The sequence below is a fragment of the Oncorhynchus gorbuscha genome, linkage group LG09, assembly GCF_021184085.1.
Source record: "Oncorhynchus gorbuscha isolate QuinsamMale2020 ecotype Even-year linkage group LG09, OgorEven_v1.0, whole genome shotgun sequence".
Classification (NCBI taxonomy): Eukaryota; Metazoa; Chordata; class Actinopteri; order Salmoniformes; family Salmonidae; genus Oncorhynchus; species Oncorhynchus gorbuscha.
This window is the reverse complement of record NC_060181.1, coordinates 38621686-38649492: the sequence shown is the minus strand read 5'-3', so window position 1 is coordinate 38649492 and position 27807 is coordinate 38621686. Positions and strand designations below refer to the sequence as shown.

General features: G+C 44.7%; 1 protein-coding gene across 1 annotated transcript; it reads right to left on the bottom strand.

The window, feature by feature from the left end:
* Nucleotides 1-498: 498 nt before the first annotated feature.
* Nucleotides 499-27130, bottom strand: LOC124043552 (ETS domain-containing transcription factor ERF-like). Its single transcript, XM_046362249.1, has 5 exons — nucleotides 26433-27130; nucleotides 7546-7780; nucleotides 5614-5726; nucleotides 3734-4617; nucleotides 499-3624 (listed from the first exon to the last, which is right to left on the bottom strand). The coding sequence occupies exons 1-5, from the start codon at nucleotides 26452-26454 to the stop codon at nucleotides 3058-3060; spliced, it is 1821 nt and encodes a 606-aa protein (XP_046218205.1). The 5' UTR covers nucleotides 26455-27130; the 3' UTR covers nucleotides 499-3057.
* Nucleotides 27131-27807: the final 677 nt, after the last annotated feature.

Below are 27807 nucleotides of genomic sequence, written 5' to 3'. Positions count from 1 at the left end.
AAGAGTGAAAAGAGAGTGAAAGAAGAGTGAAAGAAGAGGGAAAGAAGAGTGAAAGGAGAGTGAAAGAAGAGGGAAAGGAGAGGGAAAGGAGAGGGAAAGGAGAGGGAAAGGAGAGGGAAAGGAGAGGGAAAGGAGAGGGAAAGGAGAGGGAAAGGAGAGGGAAAGGAGAGGGAAAGGAGAGGGAAAGGAGAGGGAAAGGAGAGGGAAAGGAGAGGGAAAGGAGAGGGAAAGGAGAGGGATAACGACACCATTCAAATAATACAATGTCAAAGCAATAGAATGTATTTCTTACCGAGCCACCCCCAAAAAAAAAATATATATATACACAAAGACCCAAAAAGATATTTCAAAACAAAGGTAATGTGATAGGATTATGTGAGCTCCTCTTTTCCATGTGTCCATAATTACAAACACAACTAGCTCAGTTGGAGTTAAAACTACTATTTTAGTTCAGCTAATAGTAAGATGGAGGAGTTGTCGTTGTCTGGAAAATACATACTGAAAATATAAAATACATACTGAAAATATAAAATACAAAACATGAGGGATTCAAATAGCCATGGAAAAGAGGTAGGCCCAGAGGGGTACAAAATAATCAAATAGTAAATCATGTTAATAATAATAACAACAATGACAGTAAATAATCATGAGGGACAAATAATAAACAGCAACGACGAGAGGGAAAAGTGGGAACATTTTTAGATTATTTTCTTTTGAAGCAACAAGGCAGCTGTCAGTTACAATGCAAGGCAGGACAAAAGACTGTACTGGGTGGCTACGGCAACACCAACATCTGCATACAGACACCCACTTACACCATACTAGTGCTATGAACATACTCTTGAGTCTTTTTTTTGGGCCCGGCTCCTGTTGAGTCACAAAGGCTGGAGGGACCCTAGACGGCACCCGCAGAGCGTCTTCTCAGATTACGGGAAGTCCCTCTCTGAGGTTTTGTGATGTCATATCCTGCATGGGTGAGGGTTGTTTCTTTGGTTAAGAGTCTTCCAACCCAGAGAGACTAGTACGGGGGTGGGGGATCATGTCGCTAGTGATGTCACCTTCCTTTTACTCTAGGTTAACCCACATTACAGACCTCTCAGCAGACCAGGTCTACCTCAAACATGTACATATTCAGGTGGCGGAGTGTTACTGATGCATTCTCCTAGTATAGTTCATGGTCCAAGACAAAGGCCAAGTCCAGACAAACGGTGGGTTCAATAGACAACAAAGGTGCCCTGTCCTTGTGTTTCCAGGAGAGTTTGGGTTGCTGAGAGGGGGTGGGATCCTGGTCGTAAAGTTGGGGTTCGGGTGGGGGACAAGACAAGCATGTCTGTTCTTTAGTGATGGCCAGAAAAGGTGACCCCAAAATCTTAAAGTTTCCACGATGCAACATTTCTCCATTATTTGTTCATTTACTGGTCACTTTTCATCCACCAATCTTCAAGCCCCCCCAAACAGAACACTTGTTTTTACATTATATGTGTTCCGATTCCTCTTGCACATGAACCCTTTCCAATTCAGCTCCACTGTCAAGAGAGGCAAGGTGAGGAGAGGCTCCCTCTTATATATATATATATATATCCGACAGAGTTATCATTAAAAATAGCATTTCTTGCATTTCCTGATTCATATCAAATTATAATTTTTTGAATTATAACATTTGTATTTAATATATTCAAATAAAATATGTGTAGTATTGGTTTTAGTCATTCAGATTCTGTTTCTTGGTATAAAAAAAGGCAAAGTGGCAGTACGGTATGCTTGAGGCTTCTATAGTGTGTAAGTGTATACATTATTTGGCCAGGGCAATTCACGTATAGTCGCCTGTCAGCTTAAAAAAAGCACAATCTCAATTTGTGTTGTTTGTTTTTAAAAAAATGGGCTGCGTATTTGTAAAATACAGAAAATAAAATGGAATTTTAAAAAGTTAAAAATGTCACTAAAAGGCTTTGCATGAGCTCACCTAGGTACTCGCATTCATTTCACTGTATACTTTTTTGGGGAGTGAGAAAAAATATATATATTCGTTTCAGTTCAAGAACATTGTATATACAGAGGTACTTCTAACCCTCCGTGCACCGCGTCTTCCCAAATACTGTCCTTTTTTTCTTTTTTGAGGCGCTCTCTATGGGAGAAAGAAGCAGCTCAAACCAGGGGAACGGAGGAGACCTCTAAAATACTCTTTCAACACCATTCCAAGCGGACAAATTACCAATCTCCTCATTTCACTCTCCTTATAAGATTGTGCAAAAGTCATGTAGGGTCCCCACATTAATGGCCCCTAACATGTAGGGCCCCAACTTGAAGGGTTTTTGCTGCTCCCCTTTTTGGACCCTGCCCAGTGCACGAGCTGTCCATTAAGGCTTGGATGCACGCCATTTTGGTCTTTTTGTCCCTACGCTCAAGTCGATGGGGGACGATGGTCAAAGAGAGAGCGCTGACTCAGACACAAATTCAGTCCTAAGTCTCTAAGTCAGTCCCTGTGATTAGACAGATATGGACAGGGAAGTCTCTTCGTTATGACTCCTGAGCTCCCTTCCCAGTCAAAGGTCATGGAATAGTTGACAAGAGTTGGTACGAGGCCCCTCGCTTTCCTTTGCTTTGTAAACCATTGTATGTGAAGACAGGCACTTCTGTAATCTCTTTTCAAGTCTGTTGAAGATAAGGGGGGGGGGGGGGGCGGGATTCTTTGCCATCTGTGTTGATGCATCTCTGAAATGCAAAAGGAGCTATGGGTGTTACTGGGAGATGTTGAGGAGAGATGGGAGGCACCTAAAGGCAGTGTACAGGTCTAAGGGATTTAGGCCCAGGGGTCTTTCGTTTAGAGGGGGTGTCAGTATTAATTTGTGTCTATGACCATCCCTTAGTGTCTCAGTCACAGAATGCTGAGCTGTTTGTTAATGTTCTGGGTTTCATGTGTTGCAAATGGGAGAAAAAAAAGCTTTTTGCCCAGGCACTTGTTTCTATGTGCATGCTTGGTTATATGAGTGAATGTGTATGTAGGTACGGGCATGTGATTGTGTGTATGCGTGTCCACGGTTTGTGCGTATCCCTGCCTCAGCAAGCTCCATGGCTCTCCAGAGACAGCTGGGCTGTGGCTCTCTGCAACTCGGAGCTGGCCCTGCGCTGGGCCGGAGGGGGAGGAGCGCGCAGACTCAGGGACAGGCTTCTCCTTGGCCCCTCCCCATTCTCTGACTCCCTCCTTGCTGGCTCCACCTGTTTCTCTGCCCGCACTTTCTTGTCCTCGGCCTCGTCACGCTCGCCATCGGCCTCCATCTTCTGGTCCTCGCTCCAGCGGCGCTTGAAGCGCAGCTTCAGGGGGATGCAGAGGGTGCCGCCAGGGCTGATGGGAGGGCCTTGGCCCGGCTCGCGCTTCAGGGCCAACAGGGAGGGGGTTAGAGGGCCCATGGGAGGGGCGGCGGGGGTCTTGAACACGTCCTCGTCCAGGTCGTCCTCGACGATGGCGCCCAGGTTGCCGTTGGTGATGGCAGTAGGGGCGGTTCCGTTGGTGGGATGAGGGGGGGTGAAGACGTCTCCCTCGTCATCATCAAGCAGCTCGTCCTCCTCGCTGATGTCGGTCACCTCCACCTCCTCATCGGACTCAACGTCGGAGACGGGCTCCACCTAGACAATAAGAGACAACAGATGAGTCATTGTTGAGAACATCTCTTTTTACATTAACAAACTGGTGGTTCGTCAGGCTAATCTTGATTCTGGTTAGGAATTGGCTCACCTTGATTTTTGGGCCCACTGAGGAGGAGGAGTTAGAGAGTAGTCCTGAGGCAGCGTAGGAGCCTAGGCTAGAGGAGGAGCCCCCGGTAGAGGAGGTGGAGCCGTCCTTCTGTTTACGCCCCAGCGGAGGCGGCTGCAGCTTGAACTTGAAGGGCGAGGGGTGCTGCTCCTCCCCTTGGTGGTGGTGCAATGAATGGGAGTGGGGCATGGGCGGGGCATGGTGGTGGGCTGTCATGGGCTTGTCAGGGACGGCAGAGGGCCTGTGGGGCTGGGGGACCACGATGTTGGGGTAGTGGAAGAAGGCTCTGGGGCTGAGGTGGTAGTTGTAGACACTCTGGTGGTGGGCCTGCAGGTAGCGCTTCATGTCGTCCGGGTTGAAGGAGAAGTGGGAGCCCAGCATGGGGCTGAGGGAGGGGGATGGGGTGTAAGGCAGGTGGGAGCCAGGGGTCATGGAAAGGGCCGGAGACAGGGTGGGGCCCAGGAGGCCCCCAGGGCCCGGCAGGGGGGACACAGGGAACGGGGACATGGGGTCACCATGGACCCTGTGGCCGGGCGGGGGGCGGCCTAGCCCACCAGGGCCTCCGTAGGCGCGAAACAGCGAGTCGTGGGAGAGGCGGGGGTGGAGGAGGCCACGGAATGCCCGTTCAGGGCCCGTGCCGCCACGATCTTCACCCCCCACGCCTTCCTCCAGCTCAGAGTTGGTGGAGGTGCCGTCGCTGCAGTCGGAGACAGAGCCACGGCCCAGGCGGCGGGCCACGCTGCTGAACATGCCCGGGCTGCGCAGGTCCTCACTGGGGGAGAGCACATCGGACGGGGTGGAGGGGGGAAAGCGGAAGTGGCTGCCCCCAGTCGGCACGGGAGGGGCGCTCTGGGGGACTCCCCTACCTGGAGAGACGACGAGTGAGTTAGAGGGTAGGAATGAAACTGAGGTAATCAGAGAGTAAAATAAGAGAAAGAGAGACGAGGAAAACAGTAGAGGAAAAACAAGTGAGAGGCACTAGGTGACAGAACGATGAGTGACTGAAAGTGAAACCAAGTAAGAAGAAGCAGGTGAGTGAGAGGAAAAGTCACTGTATACCGAGACCGAGAAACACACGGCTCACACTGGCCACGTGTTTACATTCCACTTTCCGACGCTTCCATGCCAAATTGTGGCACACAATAAATTCTTGGCATCCTTGGCACACAATAAATTCTTGGCATCCTCGCCCGTGCCAAAATTAAATATTGGAAAGTTATTTTTTGCCATCACAAACATGGATCAGGTTGCTCCATTTCCCTAAAACCGCTGAGTGAGTTAACGTCGGAGAGGCATGGGTGTGTGTGTGTGTGACCGTTATATCAAAACACATGTCAAAACCCCGGAACCACATCACATATGGAGTATAATAAAAACATCACGCAGCAGTTATGCCACATGGTATCAGAATTCAAGTGTGCCGTATTTACACTGTGGTGGTTGTGATCACCGCTGGAGGGGATTTAAGGGAAAACAATTGGTATGAAGCGGATAAACACAGATGCAAACCTCGCTGCACTACATAAACCCGATGGGGATGGATTCGTGTTTTAGCATTCAGCCCGCGCCATTACCAGTCAGTCGGAGTAGCGGTTTCCATTACAAAATGGCGCTACTACGGGTTAAGCTCTCAGGTCTGTATTAGCGTAGTCTTTGAAACGTTTGTAATTGGACAGATGCATACAAATGAAATAAAACATCTCTGTAAATAACACGAGGACTTCATGGAAATGCTTCCAAACGACGGACGCGCACAACGTATTCAGCTATGCTCAAACTGCTAACAATGTTGATGTCTCGGATCACTCTGTGCCAGTGATCATCGCTGGTGGATTTTTAACCAGACTAGAGAGAGTACTGACCAGAGCCCATGTCGATGAAGGGGTAGTTGACCAGCACCAGCTTGTTGAAGTTGAACTTGTAGGTGAACCTCTTCCCTTTGGTCTTGTGGAGGATTCTCTTGTTGTAGTAATATCTGTTGGGGGGGGGGGGGGGGGGGGGTTGCATGGTTACTAACCCTTTGTTCAATTTCCATGTTTAAATAAGGATTAAATACATTCAATCACATACTTTCCAGCATTACTGAGTGCAATACACAGAAAACCCCCCAGAAACGTGCAGTATCCATCACTGTGTAGTTGTTTGTCTAAGGGTCTCATTATGTGCCGTAACCAACCATGCCTCAATATGAAACGTAATGAGTAGACAGTGTAGTATACTACGCCTCTCTTGCAAGATGCGTTTTACCTCAATGAGACAAATATTTACAAACGACGGTTAACTAAACACACTGGGAAACTGATTCAGGTCTCGAAGAACTCCTGTTGCACTGAGTGGGAGGAAGTCCTCAGAGACTGAGTGCACTACAGTGGCTGCTGAACCAAAAGGCAGCTAGTTCTAGCCTTTTCATTGCCGATCCTCTCACTCAGTGTCCGCACTGACTCGATGAATGAAGGAAGGGCCTCTTCCCGATTGCTGCGACTCCAAAATGATGACTAGAGTGGGCTCCCACCTACACACATGCTAAATGGCAGTGGTAGTGGAGGGCTGCCTGGTGCTTGCTTTGATATAGATGATGTGAAGTGGAGACGGGGAGGTTTGGACTGGAACATAATGTTCACAGGCGCAGAAAGAGAGGACTCGAACACGTGGGTGGGGGGGGGGGCAGGAAGTATCACGCGAGCGCCAACACAAGCACACACTCTGGAGTTGACAGAGACAGAGAGAGAGAGAGAAAGAGGGAGGTAGGCGAAACATGCGGGGACACACACGCTCACACATGGGCTGCGGTGCTTTGAAGAACATTTGAACTCACTTCAAACAAAGCACAAAGGGCTAACATTACTACTGCCTGAATGCCACAGCTTTAAAGCACCACATTTTGAACACTAACGGAGCTCGTCGTCCCCGAATCAAAGCCTGAACCCTAATGAGGAAAGAACATTGCAGTCTTTCAATTACTTCCGAATGGAAAACTACTTTCATTGAAGAGTTTTACGACGGAACAATAGTACCAGAGGTTAGGGTCCGTCCGCCCGCCAGTCCGTCCGTCCGCCCGGTCCAGGAGACTAGTTTACTATAGAAACAAACCCACAAGGCGCAGATGGGATGGAGGAGGACTGGCAGAGAAAGCAGCAGTGACGAGTCATTGGTAGGATGAGCACTAGCTGACCCACACCAACCTACGACTTGAAGGTGATGCTGACAAGCTGGTATGTGTCCAGCGCTGGCTGCTAAGTGTGTGTGTGTGTGTGTGTGTGTGATAGCCAGAGATGTGTGCAATTGAGTGAGGGAGTGAGTACAGACAGAAGACTAAATAAAAGCTCTCCTCTTCCCACGTGTGTGGGTTTCTAAAAAGACAAAACGTTATCTAAATGAGTGGTCACATTAAAACGAGGGACCTTGACGTACGTCGGAGATCAACAAGTCGCGATGAGCCGCGCTCCCGCTTGCTCCTGCGCTCTCCTCCCACTCTCATTGAAAGAGTAACGAGGAGGGAGCCACTCCAGAGCTCTCATTATTCCGGCCCAACTTAAATCAGCTAAAAGCGGTCTTCACATGGAGAGATACGAGTTGGGTGTGTTTGAGCAGAAGCAGAAGTTTAAGCACACTGCAGCCCTGAATACAGATTTCCCCCACTCCTGGTCTAAGAACAAAATACCACTCAACCTGTATTTACACAGGTTTCTCACACTGAAATAAAACCTATTTTGCAAGAGAGATTTGTTCACATCCTTCCATCCTACAATACCCAAAACCCCTACGTCGTAGTGACAGTTGTTCCCGTTTCTTACCGAAGCGCCCTGCTCAGCTTGTCGTAGTTCATCTGAGGTTTGCACTTGCGGGCGCCCCACAGTCGGGCCACCTCTTCGGGGTCCTTGATGACAAACTCTCCGTAGTCGCCCTGCCAGGCGATGACTTCATGGTACTCCTCCTTCCGCAGTAGCTCCAGGATGAAGCACCACAGCTGGATCTGTCGCGAGCCGGGGCTCGACTCGGGCTTGTAGGCCCAGTCGGGGAAGGCGAACCCTGTTGACGGGGAGAAGGAGACAAGGGGTTAGATGGAGACGTAGTGTTCATATGCTGGGGGTGGTGGAACATGGAGCTGAGAAAAGCAGAGGCAACAGGGAAAAGGCGGGTAGTGGAGAGTCGACAAAGGGTTGAAGAATGGGTAAAAAAAAAACATCTTTGAATTGTGTTTGATTCCCATGTGGCGGGTCACAAGAAGATTACTGACTAAGTCACTTTGGATAAAAGGGTCTTACAGAGCTGTGCTGGGATCAGTGTATAAAAGCAAAGGAGTGTTGGCTTTTGGGGTAAACTTGTTTTGAGTTTGAAATCAAAGCTGTACAGGGATTGTACCTGGCACTTTCATATCAGTTTCATGTTGGTCGTATATCAGCCTTGAGTACGAAGAAAAAATAAAAGATAGAACGAGCATTAGAACGAGCATTAGACACAGAACATGTGAGAGCAGTGAGAGTGAATGTGTTTTAGCGAGGTAGGTTGTCCTTAAAGACTCAACACCACTTCAACGCAAGGCCAGGCAGACTAGCAGAGACACCACGCACATGCACACACACCTCCTTAGGACTAAATGTGCTCTAGCAACCATGCCAAGAAAATCTCTCATAGAAACATATGGGCACAATACAACACATAAAAACGCCCTACGGAGTGCATACCAGAGATATTTATGTTGTCATAGGAAAACATTAGGACATATCTAAAACACTAGAGTAAACGCATAGATAAAAACACACAAGAACACAGTCCGCAATGCAGACATTGTCCCATTGAACCACCTGTTGGGCCAAAGTCCACATTTGTAACTTTACATCTTCATTCCAGTTCAAATGCTGCTGCACCAGAATGACTGTGATGCCCATTGTCACTAAACATCTTTGTAAGCCGACACGTTGAAATCATGAAGGTAGAATCGATTTTGCAAGTCACCCAGTTAAAAGCCTATGACACGTGACTCATTCCGAGCAATCGGATAGGCTAAACCATTGAACTACTTCAATTGTCTCGTCTGAAATGACTAAACAATGAATGGTTTCTGATGGCCATCCGATGTGTCGCAGCCCATAAAGCATACGCATATCATTCCCACATCGTAGACGATAAGGGCCCAGATCAATGGCGCCACTTCAGCATCTGTACCACTTGGGCAGATGCTGGTGCCAACGCACATGTAAAGTCCAGCAGGAACAGAGAACATGAAAGCAAGTGAGCAAATTGAACAAACACACATGTACAGAAAAGGTAAAAGTGGGCGCAGAGTGCTCACACACACGAACAGCAGCAATGCCCACTGAGCGTGCGTCAGTGCTGACTCATGGCCTGTTCTTGTTTGTCATTCAGCTTTCACATGGAGTACGCCTTTCCCCTCCGCGCTGCCATCCCTTTCTTTTCTTCGCTCCCTGACACCATCGCCTAGCAACAGGGTATTTTAGCTCTATAAATAAACACACCGAACAAAAAAACTGTAATTCAATTAAAAGGTTCCTAATTTTTCCCCCAGAAAGTAGGTGGGGGGGGTGAGAGAGAAATTGGGCGAGAGGGGCCATGGAAGAGGCGTCAAAGGATAAAAAAAAAAAAAAAGAGAACATCTTGTCATCTGTGGTTTCACTGATGAAAGTTCACTGTTCCGCTGTCCATTAGCCGGCTGCCTTGGGAAAACGACAGACATCCACCGGTGTCCGTCACATACAACAAATCTCCAACACTCACAATGCTGCTCCTATCTAGACAGAGTGAAGGGAAGAAAACAAAGAGAAAACAAACGCACAGCTATTACAAGCCTGTTTTCTGCTCTGTTGCGCTAACTACAAGTGGTCCTGGTGGGACTGCTGCTGGTCCTGCGGGTGACAGTAACTATGATAGGAATAACACACAGATAAACACGCTCATAGCTCGGCACCATAATAACACACGCGTGTGGTGTGCTGATACCTGGGACGACAGTCAGTCAGTCAGCCATAATGACCCAACGAACATCAAACGTGTGAGGTCAGTAAGAAGGCACAGTTGTCCAACCATTCTCCATGGGTCTTTAAGGGAAAGAACGGAAGGAGTAGTGACAGAAAGTGTATTTTTAGGACAACCACAAGAGAGCCTATTATTCGAGGAACCTGAATTTCCCTTCCAGCAGAACACACAGGATCTTCACACGAGAACCATTTTCATACAAGGCTTTCAATACAGCTATTTTTATTTAAAAAACGTCCCCCTGATGTCATGTGTTTATAATAGTAGCTTTAATAACAGGTGTGCATTGTACGCCAACTGCTCTGAGACCAGGGGCTCCGTCTCTTTCTCACCCTGTTCCCGCCATCAATTCCCCCTTTTCCCTCCCTTCCTCCTATTCTTTCCTGGCTCTATATTTAACTTCAGGAAAAAGGTTGGCTGGCCTCCGTTTGCTAGTGATGGCTGTCTGGCCACAGAGCTGGGTAGGTGAGGGCACGGGGGCGAATGGACTTGTTCTCCATGTGAGTAGAGCGTAGTCACTGGACTACACTCCATTGGCTTTCAACAGGGACATGCCATGGTGCACTGTTATTGCGAGAGGGCGAACACTGTCAAAAAAACAAGCACAAAGCTGCTTGATGCTAAAAAGTGGATGCTAACATTGACTCATGCTCGCATAAGGGCTAATAGTTCCCGATCCTAAAGACATGGCCATCAACACCAACTCGTGATTTTATTTAACTAGGCAAGTCAGTCAAGAACAAATTCTTATTTACAATGACGGCCTGCCCCCGGCCAAACCCTAACGACACCGGGATAATTGTGCGCTGCCCTATGGGACTCCCAATCGCGGCCGGTTGTGATACAGCCTAGAATTGAACCAGGGTCTGTAGTGACGCCTTAGATGCAGTGCCTTAGACCACTGCGCCACTCAGGAGCCTTAAAGCCAGATAGGTCCAAGTATTAAAAGTGAGAGAAGGGGGTGGCTTAATAAAAACAGGAATGAGACAGAAGAAAAGCTAATTAACATGTAGAAGAAAGAGGGGGGGGGGTATAAGGAGAAGAGTAAAGAAACTCTTGATATGCGATCGTCATCTTCACGTCAACAATCGTCAATGTCGAAGCCACAGAGATGAAAGCGGGTTAGAATGCAACGGTGGTCGGACCGATGTGGGGCCAGACTGCGACGGTGTAATGGATCCCGAGGTGCGCCGGGGCCAACTGTGCCCAGACAGAAACCAGACGCGTCTCGGGGAGTTCCGTGCAGTGCAAGCTGTGATTAAAATCAGCCCTAGATGGTTAGACAGAGTGCGTGTTTGCGTCAATTTCCCTGCTATGTGAGGACTGTCGAGTAGGAGTGCAGGTCTCGCCTCGTGCGGGGAGGACTCGGAGCCAGTGTTTAAGAGCACGCCTGTGCAGGCTCTGCTCAGTCTCCACCCTCAGCAATAGATCCCTGGGACAGACGTCCTAAATACTAGTCCTGGAGACCTGAGGTTAGGAAATGGAGTTGTGTTGATCTCCATAATAACTTGATTTGTGCGTATATTATTAGCAACTAAAACAGCACTCATAATTCACTATAAAAGTATTTGGTAAAGCTCAACCAATTTGAAGATCTGAGTAGGAATTGTTTGACCAGGCTTGACCCTTAACACTAGAACTGCTAAAACAGTCATTTGGACAGCTCACGAATGAAATAAAATAAAGGGTTTTTAAAGTACAACTGCCATTTTTAAAGTCATGCCCCACTCTGTCCTTGACTTTTCCTAAAATAAGTCTATATGACACACCATTGTTGTTAGAATCTTAATATCAAACATAATTGAAGGTAACCAGTTTTAGGAGGGAATGTCATTTTGTGAATGGTTTTCTCTTTGTCCCTCCTTTACCCGACAGTAGGGCCTGCTCCTCTCCTCCAGAGAGTTGAAGATGCTGTGCCCAGCTGATAATCACCCTGATAGTGGTCTAAAACCTGAACCACACCGAAAATTATTTCACAACAGAATAAATAAATGAAGTGTGATGAATGAGAAAGGAGGAGAATGGGTGAGTTGATGAGCGAGGGGAAGCGAACGACACAATTATGTAATCACCAAATTGTGAATGAGCAGGGGAGCCATTCTATTGAATCAGTCTACCTCAAAATGGTATGCACCCGTTATCAGTCCACCGAATCTAAGCCGTTTTAAATCAGTCTACTCGGAGTACACAGTGAGAGCGTGAGTAATGTACAAATGGCAAGAAGAACAAGACGAATGGATGCAACATGCTGCGTTAGGGTTGCTACAAAATCTCAATGTAAAGAGTCAAGATGGTAGGAAAGAAATGAATCATGACACCTGATGATTTTGTCTTCTTATTCTCCGCCTGAACCGACACCTCCGAGGCCTAAGCTCCAACAAAAAAAAACAAAAAGCCAGAACGGTACACGTGCCCGCACCACCACCAAATGAAAACAGAGAGACTTGAGAGAGGAAGGGACAGCACTGTTTGGATAGAACCTGCCGGTGACAATGCTGTGGCCCAATTGACAGCACAACATGTAATTGAGAGGGTAGGCGCTACATCTTAAGGGGAAAAACAAACATCCGTAAAGCGCTCACCAGCTTTTGTTGTTTATGTGACAACTGCCAACTGATGCCATTGTGTGAAGATGCTCCAATTGGCTGAAAAACATTGAAAAGTTCACTGTTGTGATAGACACATTCATTAGAAATGCCAGTATTTCTTTTGTGCGGATTTGCACGATTTACCGAGCACACTTGGCGCTTATCATGATGTTTAGGCTACTGAGGTCATCATTTGACCAGGCATCTTGGAGGTATGGAGCCTTTTTTGTTATCGTAAATAAAATAGAAACTGTTACCGCGTTCCAACACATATGCTTTCAGTTTCATAGTTGTAACAAAGGCATTCCAAGAATAAAATCGATTGAACACTGGGGGTGTCACCCGATGCCGAGCAGTTCTAGTGTTGAGGAAATGGTAGAATAGCAACACAAAAAGAACACAGAGAGGTATTTGCACACTAATCTAAGCCTCATCATCCCAACGATGAACCATGTGACTTCATAGAGAGGAGAGCCAGTGACCTGGAGGTCCTGGAAGCGATCAGAGGGGACATGGAGGATTGTCGGCTGGGTAAGCCTGGCTCAGTGCAGGCTTTTTCCTCCATGCTCTGGGCTTGTACTAAGAGGGTCATTTGTAAGACCAAATCAGGTCCGGCCCAAGTGAGAGGACGACCGTGTATTTATTGTCTAAATCCCCACTACCCCAGAGAATCAAATCAAATGTTATTTGTTACATGCGCCGAACACAACAGGTGTAGTAGACCTTACCGTGAAATGCTTACTTTACAAACCCCTTAACTCTTTGTTTCTTCTTAAAACTGCCTTGTTGGTTGAGAAAATATTTTCTAAAACTAAAGTTAAATAAAAAATATAAAAAATGTTTAAGTAACAATAAAGAGGGGTATCGAGTCAATGTGCAGTGGTACAGGTTAGTCGAGGTAATATGTACATGTCAGTAGGGGTAAAGTGACTGTGTATATATAAACAGTGAGTAGCAACAAAGTAAAATGTTGATGAATTGTTCAGCAGTCTTATGGCTTGGAGGTAGAAGCTGTTCAGGAGCCATTTGATGAATTGTTCAGCAGTCTTATGGCTTGGAGGTAGAAGCTGTTCAGGAGCCATTTGATGAATTGTTCAGCAGTCTTATGGCTTGGAGGTAGAAGATGTTCAGGAGCCATTTGGACATAGACTTGGTGTTCCGGTACAGCCTGACTAGGGTGGCTGGAGTCTGACACTTTTAGGGCCTTCCCCTAACACGGCCAGTTATCAAGGTCCTGGATGGGCGGAAGCTTGGCCCCAGTAATGTACTGGGCCGTACGCACTACCCTCTGTAGCGCCTTGCGGTCAGATGCCGAGCAATTGCCATACCAGGCGGTGATGCTACCAGTCAGAATGCTCTCGATGATGCAGCTGTAGAACTGTTTGAGGATCTGAGGACCTATGACAAATCTTTTCAGTCTCATGAGGGGGAATAGGTATTGTCGTGCCCTCTTCACGACTGTCTTGGTGTGTTTGGACTGTGATAGTTTGTTGGCGATGTGGACACCAAGGAAGCTCTCGACCTGCTCCACTACAGCCCCATCGATGTGAATGGGGGCGTGCTCAGCCCTTCTTTTCCTGTAGTCCACAATTAGCTCCTTTGTCTTGATCATGTTAAGGGAGAAGTTGTTGTCCTTGCACCACACTGCCAGGTCTCTGACATCCTCCCTTTAGGCAGTCTCATTGTTGTCAGTGATCAGGCCTACCACCTACCACAGACACTGTGGGGCATGCTGTTGAAAGAAGTCAGCTCTGATTGGCTTTTTCTCATAGACAAGAATCCTGGCTGTGACATGGAAATGGGCCAATCTAGAGGGCAGTGGTCTGAAGGTGGGTTCTGACTGGTCTGTCCAGACAGCCTCCCAGACGGGGTGGACCCAGATTGGCCCGTTTGCACAGTTGGCCCTTTCAGTCCCCTGTGGGTGACAAAGACGGAGACAGTCGTCTGGGCCCCAGGTTATTGGTGGTGGTACAGGGGCCTGGCAATCACACCATGGGGAGAAATGCAAGTGAGTTCCATTGTCTTAGCTCATGTCAGTTTGTTATATCTTACCCCCTGCTCCTCTGGTATTTGTTCTATTATTTGAGACACACCATCTCCTGGCTGTGCTCAGATTCTTATTCTGTATCATTCCGCCAAGGAGGGAGATTCATGATATGGTGCACTAAAGTCGGCTTCTGAACTCAGGGGCATCCAGGCAGCACAGATTAGAGGTATGGCCTGTGCTCTGTTGGAGACAGACGGGGCTTTGGCCTCTGTAGACCACAGCCGTGTCTGGCTTCTTCTAAGCCAGATCGGTCTGTTCAAATCCTCAGACAGCGCACGCTACAAAACTTCACTCAGCGAGGTAAGACATCTCACGTCTGTGAGTTCGCAAAAACACCAAGACTTGCTGGATGACGGGAGAGATTCTGTAAAAGTAAGAGCAAACAGAGCAGGAGAAAGTGTGGGGGGGTGACATGGAAGAGAAGGCCAAGAGCTAACATGGACACTGAGCCATTCAGAAAGTCAGTGAGAGAAAGATCAAGACCTAGTAGGCCAAGACAGAGCAGGAGATCCAGGAAACGTTAAGGGTAAATAAAGTGGACCAGGGGGGCTACAGGCAGTGGACCGGGGGACTAGAAATGGGGATGGGGGAGTAAAAGTCAGAGAAACAGATAGATTGCCCCGTTTAGAACATTCTGTGTTGTGGTTAGGTCTCCAGACAGTCTTTACTTTCATTTTTGTTCAGACAGCGGCTGACGACAACTTGGTGGCTCCAGCTGTGGGATTAGCGCACAGTCGACACAAGGGCTCCCTCCCCTAACCGACGGCTGTCGCCACAGCCCAGAATAAAACACCAAACCAAGGGAGCGAGATGAATCAGTCAGGGCTGACGCTGCCAATTCCTTCACTGACGGCTAATGCATCTTTCATCTTCCATCTTTCCATGGAGACCAAAGGTCTTCATAGTCATAAGTAATAGTAGTCATGGTGGCAGTACTCTACGTGCTTCCACTCAGAGACCTCTCGTAATCAATAACTAGCTTCAAATTGACTCGATACAAATACCTCAACAGATTAGGCTACATGGGAGCATTTTGCTGTAATTTCAGAGCCGTGTTCAATAGCAGGGCATCATTAATGATGTTTACACCAATCGGTTTTAGGTAGCCTGCATACAGGCTACTGGAATGTGTACAGTCCATATTTCAGCAGAAACTAACTCGACCTCACGACTGCCCGGCCGCCCCGTCTTTAGTCAGCTGTTCGTACAGACACACACACACACACATTTGTTTTATACATTTTTTTGATGGTTATTTATTTTGCGATAGTCTTCATCCGTATGCGCCGGTTACGCAGTTATACGGTAACCGTGCCGGCCCTGAATGTAGGCTGTGTGCAAATCAAACTTTAGGAAGGCTACATTGTTTATTTTAGTGGGACATGCAACACAGCTACGGCGGTAGGCCATCATTGTAAATAACTAATTGATCTTAACCGTCTTGCCTAGTTAAATAGAAGGTTAAATATTATTATACTTGTTTTGTTATCTACTTGAGTGTGATTGATGATCGGCTGTATGCAAAAACACTACCCCTGAAGGTGACAATTTGAATCATCTCAGTGTTCACATTTTCCTCATTCGGTTTATTCTAAGCCCTTCTGCATCAACGCGGGATCCTTCACCGAGACTACATTTTGTGCATAAAAATAGAGGGAGCCAATGTGGCGTCGCCACAAAGATGGCAAACAGCATCAGCACTAGCGTGAGAATTGAGAAAGAGTGTGCTGCATTTGTCTGTGTGTGTGTGGGCAATACAACACATTCAGCCATTTAACTGCTATGTGGGGGATCCGGCCCGGTAATAAACCGCCATGTGAGTGAGTGTGTGTGTGTGTGTGTTCAGCAGAGCACAATACAAAACGCAGAGTAAATCTTCACTCCCCCTCTATATATAGTAAGTAGAGGCGGTCTGATAGAAGTAACATAATTGATCTTAAAATAAAAAAAGGGGGCAGGGGGTGGCCTTGGTGACATTCTGGGGGTTCTCACTCATCAGGTAAAAGAACAAATGTTCTGCTGAATTAACTCCGAGCTGTGGTCTCTGGCTGTAAAGTTACCAACTGGAGAGAAGACGGGGACAAAACAAACATACCGAGGGAGTTTTAAACCTCCCCTGATAAGATGGAACCATTTGTAGACTAACGGGAAGAAGGCTATGATTCCCTTCTGTTCTGTAGCAGCCCGTAAAATGACCACCCCTCTGCTTTCTCCTTCCTCACACCTTACACGCTTTGATCTTGCATCTGGTGAAGAATCGGGTGCAAGCTGTCACGTTTGTGCGAAGTAGCGTGAGAAAGGATGGAGTCCACACTGCTGTGTTCTCACCAGTCCAGCCTTCACACGGGCTTGTGTTCCAAGGAAACATGCTACAGAATCTCACTGAGAGTACACCACTAACACAAACATTAGTTTGAAGTAAAACACACCACCACACACACATGTGGAAAAGCCAAAGCCACAAGGATCCAGAGAGTTCTGACAGACACAGGCGAGACAAAACCTCGGGGTTCCCACCAAATCCAGGGCGTGAGCAGACAAGAAAGAAATACCCATGGTGCTTCCCTACGTCCACAAGCCACAGGACAGAGCAACCAGCACTATTGACAATTTGGGGGACAAAGATTGCCATGGGTGAATGATGTGATGTGTTAATTGTGTCCAAATACAGTCCTTTGACATTAAAACAAATAGTGTACTAGAAAAGGTATTCTGTTAACTTATTTTAGAAGTATTTTCACACCCGGATGAAATGCATGCCCAAATTCAACTGCCTGCTACTCATCCCCAGAAGATAAGATATGCATATTATTAGTAGATTTGGATAGAAAACACTCTGAAGTTTCTAAAAAACTGTTTGAATCATGTCTGTGAGTACAACAGAACTTATTTAGCAAGCGAAACCGAGGACAAACCATTCAGATTCTTTTTTGTTTGTTTGAGGTCACTCTTTTCAATGGGTTTTCACTGGGAATCCAGATTTCTAAGGGACCTTCTTGCAGTTCCTATCACTTCCACTGGATGTCAACAGTCTTTAGAAATTGGTTGAGGTTATTCCTTCGTGTAATGAAGAAGTGCGGCCATCTTGAACGAGGGTCACTTGAAGTGTACTGTTAGATAGAGGCACGTGACCAGAAAGCATGCTTCAGTTTGTTTTCTTCCTGTATTGAACACAGATCATCACGTCTTCAATTTTATAGATTTACATTAAAAAATACCTCAAGTTGAATTACAAAAGTAGTTTGAAATGTTTTGGCAAAGTTTACAGGCAACTTTTGAGATATTTTGTAGTCACATTGACCAAGTTGGAACCGGTGTTTTTCTGGATCAAATGCGCCAAATAAGTTGACATTTTGGATATATATGGACGGAATTAATCGAACAAAAAGGACCATTTGTGATGTTTATGGGACATATTGGAGTGCCAACAAAAGAAGCTCGTCAAAGGTAAGGTATGAATTATATTTTTATTCTACGTTTTGTGTCGCGCCTGCAGGGTTGAAATATGGTTTCTCTTTGTTTACTATGGTGCTATCCTCAGATAATAGCATCGTTTGTGTTCGCCCTGAAAATTAGTTTTGAAATCTGACATGTTGGCTGGATTCACAACAAGTGTAGCTTTAATTTGCTATCGTGCATATGTAATTTAATGAAAGTTAGATTTTTATAGTAATTTATTTGAATTTGGTGCTCTGCATTTTCCCTGGCTTTTGGCCAGGTGGGACACTAGCGTCACACATATCCCAGAGAGGTTAAAGTGTGTGGTATAGTACTTCACAACGTTAATCTTTCTGTAATTATGCCCATTTCATTTAGGTTAGACTTAAACCTTTAACATTTTTAGTTAAAGACCAAAGGACTAGATTTGAAAGCAAAAAATATATATATTTAAAATAAAGTCTGTTCAGATTTCAAATGGGGGAGAAAAGCCAACCATAAGCCTAAGTATTCATGACATTCTAGAAAGAAATGCTCCCTCTCCCAGAGTAAAATGTACACAAGTTGACTTAAAATTGATGGGTCACATCAAGCTCGGAGTTTGTGAATTTGTGTAGAAGGCGGAACCTCGAAAACACCTGACAGGATACACAGATCGAGAAGCCCCGACATGTTATCTGCTCAGCGGCCCGACTATTATTTGGTTCCACTTGGGCTACCCTGGCGTTTCATCTACACTGCAGGAGCCCTTTCAACCACGGAGCCGGGAGGGGAGGTAACCCTACTGTAGTAGTACACATACTCTACTGTAGTCAGTCAGTGGGTAATGGAGTATGGTGTGTGCTTTTGTTTGACCTGCATTACCTGGGCTTGGTGTGTGAGAGCTATAACCAAAGCACAGTTCCAGGCAACAACAACAAAAAAATCTTCCTACGCGTCGTCATCACGAGTCAGAATACGGAGTTCACTTGAGATGGTGCAGGTTGCCAATCAGACACTTGAAGTCTGACGACAGTCATAACCTGTTAATTAGGGGTTTTCCACAACCTTCATCTATTACTTGGCCAGCTAGGCCTAGCCAACATATTGGGGCTATGCTATTAGCCTAGGCCTAATTCAATCCACTATGCTTACTAATTTGCTTTCCTGACAGTCATGTTTAAAAAATGCAGACAGGAACCATGTTGAATATTCCCACTGACAAACATGAGCACCCTGTGCAGGCTAATTGCTCATGTATGGGTCCTTTCACTTCGCACACAGGAGAAGACAACAAAAAGTGCCCGGCTACAGCTGTGATGTCTTACATGGCGGGTTGACATAATGAGTAACACAAGTGGAAAATTGGAGCTAGCGGGCCAGACTCCACTCACGCCCTACCAGGATGGGAGCAGTGTGACCCATTTAACTGGACTCCCAGTGCAGTTGACAAGGCACCTTTGCGCAGTTTCACCTGGGCCAGTCAGCCAGGAGCACGCAATGTTCCAAATTAAACAGACTTCAGTCTATGTGGATTCGGGAACCATGTAGACCTATATGACATTACATAATCTACAACATAAACATGTGCCTGAATACAGTCGCCTATTGAGATATATATATATATTTTTTTTTTTATCACACTAACAATATTTCCTGGAATGTTGGCATAAGTCTACGTTACAATATTAACACAGAGTAGCATAATGTGACTCCCATATGGCATAATGACTGGGGCTGTCTACAACAAAAAAAATATATTGTTCGACCAAGAGTCTGTTCTTTGAACCAATTGATTGGTAGAAATGTTAAAACGTGTATTTTTCCATATATAGACACATCCTATGTGTTCAAATCAAATCAACTATATGCACTGAGCTTGTCTGATGCTTTAAACGAACTGTTTGATGAAATAATTAAAAAGACACAAATGACTAGAGGGAGTCTGACCACAATTGATTTGATTCTGCTGGGCCTGGCTCAGACTTGCTGCGCTGTGTAATTTTTAAAATTTATTTTAACAAGCACCCATTGTCTCCCTCTCCTCCCTACTGCAGCGACCACCACAGAACATCAGTGTGTATCGCACTGTCCGCGTTGCTGAAGCTGCAAAATAATTACAGCCATTTCCAACTGAAAAGTTGTAAGGAAAAACATTTGTTTAGGAATAACATTCCCTATTCCCTCAACCCTTGCTCTCGTTACATGACACATGTATGCATCGTATTCACATGACCAATAGGGCCGGACCTATGGTATATCATAATTACATTAATAAACGGGTAACCGTAAACACTAACACATGACAGCAAATTGGATGGAGAGGATGTAACAAACTCGAAAGTGGGGGAATGTTTACTGGTTGCTCAGGAGATAAAGGATACGTGGAATAAATGTGACTAGTTGTGGAAAATATGAAGATGAAGAGAGAGAAGGTAGGTAAGGAGCAAGCAGCTGCATGGATATTATGTGTACCAAACAGGTGCCGTTAGAGTACAATACTTTTCCCGGCTGTTTGGAACAAAGTAAACAACTCTAAATAAATAAGCTTATAAGAGTGTGGTAATGTTTATTTTTATAAAGCATTTATTACAGCAAAGAGTAAAAACAGTTGTATATATTCATGTATGCAATTTCCAAAAAATGGAATGGTTTAGGTCTATATGTTGTTGACGCAAATTATTCAAATGGTCACTATTTTATTTTAAAACTAAAATGCTTGGATTGCATTTCAAACAGTGAATGACTCCTATGCTGTGTGATGACATTAACAAATAAATGATTGATTGATACAGTAGCCTACATGCGTATTGAAATATGCACCCTAGTAAGTTCCGGTATTAAACAGAATTTGCTCATAAGCCTACAGCTTAAATGGTGGTTATTCAAGGATACTATACCTACTAATGATAACGACATGACTTATTATTATAACGATGACCATAATAATAACAATAACGAGATCAAGGAAAAAGGAGGGTTATCATCATCGTCATTATTAAAAATTTAAATTCTGACAATTTGGAACAGCGCAAATACTAAATAAATTATAAATAATACCAGAGAGACTGGTCTAATGAAAAGAAAATGTTTTTAAAAAATTAAGTGTTAAGCCTTTATTACAGCATATTCATAGATTAAAAAGGGAAATGGGGATACCTGGTCAGTTAAACAACCGAATGCATTCAACTGAAATGTGTATTCTGCATTTAACCCAACCAGTGAGGGCTGCCTTAAATCGACATTCACGTCTTTGGCGGCGCAGAACAGTGGGTTAACTGCCTTGCTCAGGGGCAGAACGACAGATTTTTTACCTTGTCAGCTCTGGGATTTGATCCAGCAACTTTTTCAGTTACATGTTGTGGTTGCCTGAGGCTTGGTGCTCATTGAATCAGTAGGCTACTAAACAAACACTCAAACAGAAGCAGAATCTGTATTATTTATGTAGATATGATTTATAAAGCCAGGCACATTTAAAAAGTTGGGTTATTGATTATAGGCCTAATTAAGTTGGAGTTTCTTCTCTCCTCATTTTTCTTAGACAATTATATCCAGGGCTGTTTTCTCATCCGACCCAGCTGTTGCCTCTGCCGCGTTGTTCTCAATACTAATATGCTGGCTAACTGTTCTAATATGCACATAGCAACATGGTCTAGGAAGAACTTCAGAACTCCAGACAGCGACCATTATCCAACGCCGGAGAAGGCGCATTTGTTATAAAATCATCTTATTTGTTGCACAATTGTTCTTACATAATATAACCATATAAAATTTCCATAGCAAATGTCTTCTTCGCCTGGATGGACTGTGCCACGGCCTCCACAATGGATTAGTCCAAACAGACAGGTGTCTTACACGCCAGGATTACTTTTTTTGCTGCTGCTCAGCTAAAGGACTCTTGGTCAACCGACAGCCTATCGACCAGTCGTCTAAATGGGGTCAGCCATAATAATGACCCAGTTTTTAGACAACAGAGTTGGGACACAGATGTGGGAGAACAGTGGCTGAGCCTACAAGATGGATTCCCGAAATGTGACGCATTCAGGAACAATTTGAACCAATGAGTGGATTGCAGAGGAGTGCAAGCCATGAAACTACTTAGGAACACTAAATCTGCCCTGGGGGATGTACAACTGCTCCTCCTGCAATCTTTCTTTTCAGAGGTAGTAAGAGATACCTGGAATCCTGCACAATAGAGGAACCTGGGTGGGGTGCTGACTGAAGGCCCAAGGCAAGAATAACATTTGGTGTATGAAAACAAAATCCACATTTTACCTCACCCTTTAGTTTCCCCAGTTCCCACATCCCATTAGTCACCTTTTCCACATGTTGTGGTGTTACAATGTGGGATTAAAATGAATTAAAATAATTTTCTGTCAATGATCTACACAAAATACTCTGTAAAGGTGGAAGATTCTAACATTTGTAAAAAAGAATATGTATATATATTTTTTTAAACACAAAAAAACTAGCTAATATATCTTGATTAGATATGTTTTCAACAACCTGAGTCAATACATGTTAGAGTCACCTTTGGCAACGATTACAGCTGCAAGTCTTTCTGGGTAAGTCTCTAATAACGTTCCAGACCTGGATTGCGCAACATTTACCCATTATTCTTTTCAAAATTCTTCAAGCTCTGTCAAATGGTTGTTGATCATTGCTAGTCAACCATTTTCAGGTCTTGCCATAGATATAAGTCAAAACTGTTAACTCAGCCACTCAGGAACATTCAATGTCTTCTTGGTAAGAACCTCCAGTGTACATTTGGCCTTGTGTTTTAGGTTGTCTGCCAAAAAGGTGAATTAATCTCCCCGTGTCTGGTGGAAAGCAGACAAACACATTTTCCTCTAGGATATTGCCTGTGCTTAGCTCCATTCAGTTATTTTTTTTATCCTGAAAAACTCCTGAATGATTACATGCATACCCGTAACATGATGCAGCCACAAGTATGTGTGGTATTGGATTTGCCCGAAGCATAACACTTTGTATTCAGGATAAAAAGTTAATTGCTTTGCCACATTTTCTTGCAGTATTACGTTAGTGCCTTGTTGCAAACAGGATGCATGTTTTGGAATATTTTTATTCTGTGCAGGCTTCCTTTTCACTCTGTCAATTGTGTTGTGGGGTAACTACAATGTTGATGCATCCTCAGTTCTCCTATCACCGCCATTAAACTCTAACCGTTTTAAAGTCACCATTGGCCTCATGGTGAAATCCCGGAGCGGTTTCCTTGCTCTCCGGCAACTGAGTTAGGAAGGACACCTGTATCTTTGTAGTGACTGTGTGTATTAATACACCATCCTAAGAGTAATTTATAACTTCACCATGCTCAAAGGGATATTCAATGTCTCCTTTTAAAAATGTTGACCCATCTACCAATAGGTTCCTTTCTTTGCGAGGCATTGGAAATTCTCCAGTCTTCACGGTTGAATCAGTGTTTGAAAATTCCCTGCTCAACTGAGGGACCTTACAGATAATTGTGTGTGTGGGATACAGAGATGATGTAGTCATTCAAAAATCAAGTTAAACACTATTATTGCACACAGAGTGAATCCATGCAACGTATGCGAGTTGTTACGCAAATGTTTTGTCCTGAATTTATTTAGGCTTGCCATAACAAAAGGGGTTGAACACTTATAGACTCAAGACATTTCAGCTTTAATTAATTTGGAAAAACATAGACAGAACAAAAATATAAAAATTCTAAATGTTAGTCCCATGTTTCTGAAATAAATGATCCCAGAAGTGTTCTAGACGCACAAAACTCTTCTCAGATTTTGCGCACAAATTTGATTACATACCTGTTAGTGAGCATTTCTCCTTTGCCAAGATAATCGATCCACCTGACAGGTGTGTCTTGTCAAGAAGCCAATTTAAAAAATAATGATCATTACACATGTGCACCTTGTGCTGGGGACAAATGACAACTCTAAAATGTGCATGTTTTGTCACAGGACACAATGCCACAGATGTCTCAAGTTGAGGGAACATGTAATTGGCATGCTGACTGAAGGAATGTCCACCAGAGCTGTTGCCAGAGAATTTAATGTTAATTTCTCTACCAACTTTGTTTTAGAGAATTTGGCAGTACATCCAACAGGCCTCACAATCGCAGACCATGTGTAACTACACCAGCCCAGGACCTCCACATCCAGCTTCTTCATCTGTGGGAGACCAGCCACATGGACAGCTGATGAAACTGTGGGTTTGCCCAACCAAATAATTGTTAATAAACTGTCAGAAACTCGTTATCCTTACCAGGGTCTTGGCCTGACTATAGTTCGGTGTTGTAGCCGACTTCAGTGAGCAATTGCTCACCATTGATAGCCACAAACATGCTAGAGAAGTATGCTCTTCACAGATGAATCCTGGTTTCAACTGTGCCGGGCAGATGGCAGACAGAGTATGCTACCATGTGGGCGAGCGGTTTGCTGATGTCAACGTTATGAACAGAGTGCGCTATGGTGGCCGTAAGATCATGGTATGGGCCGGCATAAGCTGCAGACAACGAACACAATTGCATTTTATCAATGGCAATTTGAATGCACAGAGATACTTTGATGAGATCCTGAGGCCCATTGTCGTGCCATTCATCTGTCGCCATCACCACATGCATGGTCCCATGTCGCAAGGATCTGTACACAATTCCTGGAAGCTGAAAATGTCTGTTCTTCCATGGCCTGCATACATGTCACCCATTGAGCATGTTTCGCCGTGTACGACAGCGTGTTCCAGTTCCCGCCAGTATCCAGCAACTTCGCACTGCCATTGAAGAGGAATGGGAAAACATTCCACAGGCAACAATCAGCTGCCTAATAAACTCTATGCGAAGGACATGTATCTCGCTGCATGAGGCAAATGGTGGTCACACCAGAAACTGACTGGTTTTCTGATCCACAACCCTAGCTTTCTTTGCTTTTTTTAAAGGTAACTGATCAACAGATGCATACCTGCATTCCCAGTCATGTGAAATCCACTAATTCATTTATTTCAATTGACTGATTTCCTCATGTGAACTGTAAAATCTTAAATTGTTGCATGTTATTTTTGTTCGGTGTAATTACACTTTAACATTACGGGGTATTGTGTGTAGGCCAGTGGCAAAAAAATCTCAATTGAATCCTTCAAATTCAGGTAGTAACAACAAAATGTGGAAAAAGTCAAGTGGTGTGAAAATACTTTAGCAAGGCACTGTATAGGCTGGTAAAAATAGCACCATGCTCTGAAATACAGTGAGTAAACCAAACTTTAGAAACACCTTCGTAATATTGCGTTGATACTCAGTGTGTAGTGTAATATAATTTTTAATTTATTATTTAACTAGGCAAGTCAGTTAAGAACAAATTCTTATTTACAATGACGGCCTAGGAACAGTGCCTTGTTCAGGGGCAGAAAGACAGATTTTTACCTTATCAGCACGGGATTCAATCTAGCAACCTTGTGGTTACTGGCCCAACGCTCTAACCACTAGTCTACCTGCCACCCCTTTGCCGTGTGACATGATGCATGACACACCTATTTGTATTAAACTAGAGAAGGCCTCGATCTTGCAAACTAGACCTACTCAGGGAGGCAGAAGGGTGTGATTGCGGCCCGCAATTCAGGGTGTTCCTGCATATATACTTCTATTGGCCCATTTGTAAACCACAAACAAACAAATTTGCAAATGACTGGGACTACAGTAGCTGTAAGATAAAGGTCCTAAAAAGGCTTCTCTGTGACGTCACAGGGTATAATGAAAAATGTTTTAAATCTTTGATTTTCAAAATCCGAAAAATGTCTATCTGGGTCAAGTCATTGGGAAACTCAGTGTTTAATGTTTTAAATTGAAACGTAGGAATGTTCACACATATGTAGACACTGGTTTTGTGCTGAAGATAATAAAAATGGGGCTGAAAAGCAGTGGCTAAATGTCAAATGCGTGTTCTACAATGTCCAACTAACATCCCTGGTTGCTAATTAGCTAATGGATAAAAACAAAATATAGTTTGTCTATTTTCTTGGTCATCAACAGGTCAGTAGTGCCCGTTTGATAGCTAACGTTACCTTGCTTAACATGGGCTAATGTTACTCGCCAGGAATGTCCATTTTGGGCGAATTGGCTAGTTAGCTAGTCAAGTGTGGAAGTTTGAAAGTTGGTTAGCTAACTGCCTCGACTAATAATAGCCATGTAAACTTCGCTATCAGAGACACCGATATAGTGAACTGTTCGCTAACAAATAGACAGTGGTGTGAGCAACGGATTTTCCGTAATTACTTCACAAACTTTCCCTGACAAGTTAGCTAGCTAGCTCTGCTTGGACTCGAGTGGGAAATTGCGGCAATTCTATTCTAACGTTAGTTAGCTAACTAGCCTAGTGCTATAGCTTGTATGGATTTAACGTCTCATTACATAAGAGTTCTCACCGACTTATTAGTACGATAACCATGGGTCATTTATCACACAATGGTATATCATTACAAGTGCATCGTTTGCCATTACCAAATGTATCCAGGTGAGGTTGTGTTGTTACGTGAAACAATAACAAGTGCCAGTCGAGCGCCATAAAGTATCAAGCACTTTCCAGTGGACAACAGGGTCAGACAGCTCCATTCGGACAATAGTTGGTCCGCGAACATTATCGTAACTTACCCGTATCCCCCGGGGTTTTCATGGTGACTCTGGTCAATTCAGACAGTTTCCCGTTTGGTTTCTAGCTCGCTTGGTATCCGACACCCAGACTTCGTTGTTCTTCTTGATGTTGCAAAATTCCTCGTTAGCTTTAAAACTTTTCCGTTTCTAAGCTTAGCCTAAATCCCTCTGTTCTCAAGCGCTCTAAACCCCTGGCCCCTACTGTTCCCTAGTTACTTTTGAGCTCCAAGTTGTATTTTTGTGTTCTTTTTTCACAAATCGTTGAGACGAATGGTGTTCTCGCTTTGTATAAATCCAATCGTGAGCTCTGAATGGCGTTGAACTTTTATGTCCGTCGTGCTGATAGCGGGGGAATGCCTTGAAACACTCGGTTCTAATTATTTAGCTCATCAGTTTAACCGCGTTACAATGTTGCATGGTCGAATCTTCCACATCATCATTCCAGCCGTCAAAACAACGCAAGAAAAAATCTCAATCTGAATAGTATGGAACCACGTTTTTTTTCTTTCTCTTTCTACAGACTTTTCATTTTCCACTCACTCCGTATTCTCTTACCCCCCTTCCTCTCTAGGGGTGTCGTGTTTCGCTCTCCCTACCACACGGGGCCGCCCACGCGGACCTGGGAAGGAGCTACGCCCACTTGCCATCCGCCTGGTTGGCGTCACTACACGGTGCGACGTTGCTGTGGAGACCCGCCGCCGGTAAATTGGTGTATCCTGTTTTGCCGCGAGTATGTAACGCGTCAAATCATAATCAGTGATTATTTTATAGTCTTCCCACTTACTGGTCAAGCAAACATATGGTTTCAAAGTGGTGCACCTGTAAAGCAGGATAGCATCAGAAACCACCAAATCAAAGTAAGCATCAACAAACTAAAAAAAAAATATTAACGCTGCATCTGTGTCTCTCTGGGCCATGGCTCCTGGTGGACTTGCTATCAAGTGGGGCCATTTTTCAGCTTTCATTTAAACAACAATGGCTAACTGTGAACTTTAGCACCTTCGCACAAAGCAACTGTTTTGAATATGCAGAGATTGTTTCAACTGTTCTGCCTGCAGCTATGGAATCCTGACCTGTTCACCAGACGTGCTGTTTTCAACTCTCTAGAAAAGCCAACTGACATTTACTCCTGAGGTGCCGACTTGCTGCACCCTCGACAACTACAGTGATTATTATTATTTGACCATGCTGGTCATTTATGAACATTTGAACATCTTGGCCATGTTATGTTATAATCCCTGTGCCAGAAGAGGACTGGCCACCCCTCATAGCCTGGTTCCTCCCTTTTCCTAGCCACTGTGCTTCTACACCTGCATTGCTTGCTGTTTGGGGTTTTAGGCTGGGTTTCTGTACAGCACTTTGAGATATCAGCTGA

What these genes read in the sequence shown, in the direction of transcription:
- LOC124043552 (XM_046362249.1), bottom strand. Translation starts at nt 26,454, where the DNA reads ATGAAAACCCCGGGGGATACGG. An exon ending in GAAAACCCCGGGGGATACGG is followed by an intron (nt 7,781 to 26,432) that starts GTAAGTTACGAT and finishes CCCCGTCAACAG; the next exon opens with GGTTCGCCTTCCCCGACTGG. An exon ending in CAGTGGGCCCAAAAATCAAG is followed by an intron (nt 3,625 to 3,733) that starts GTGAGCCAATTC and finishes CTTATTGTCTAG; the next exon opens with GTGGAGCCCGTCTCCGACGT.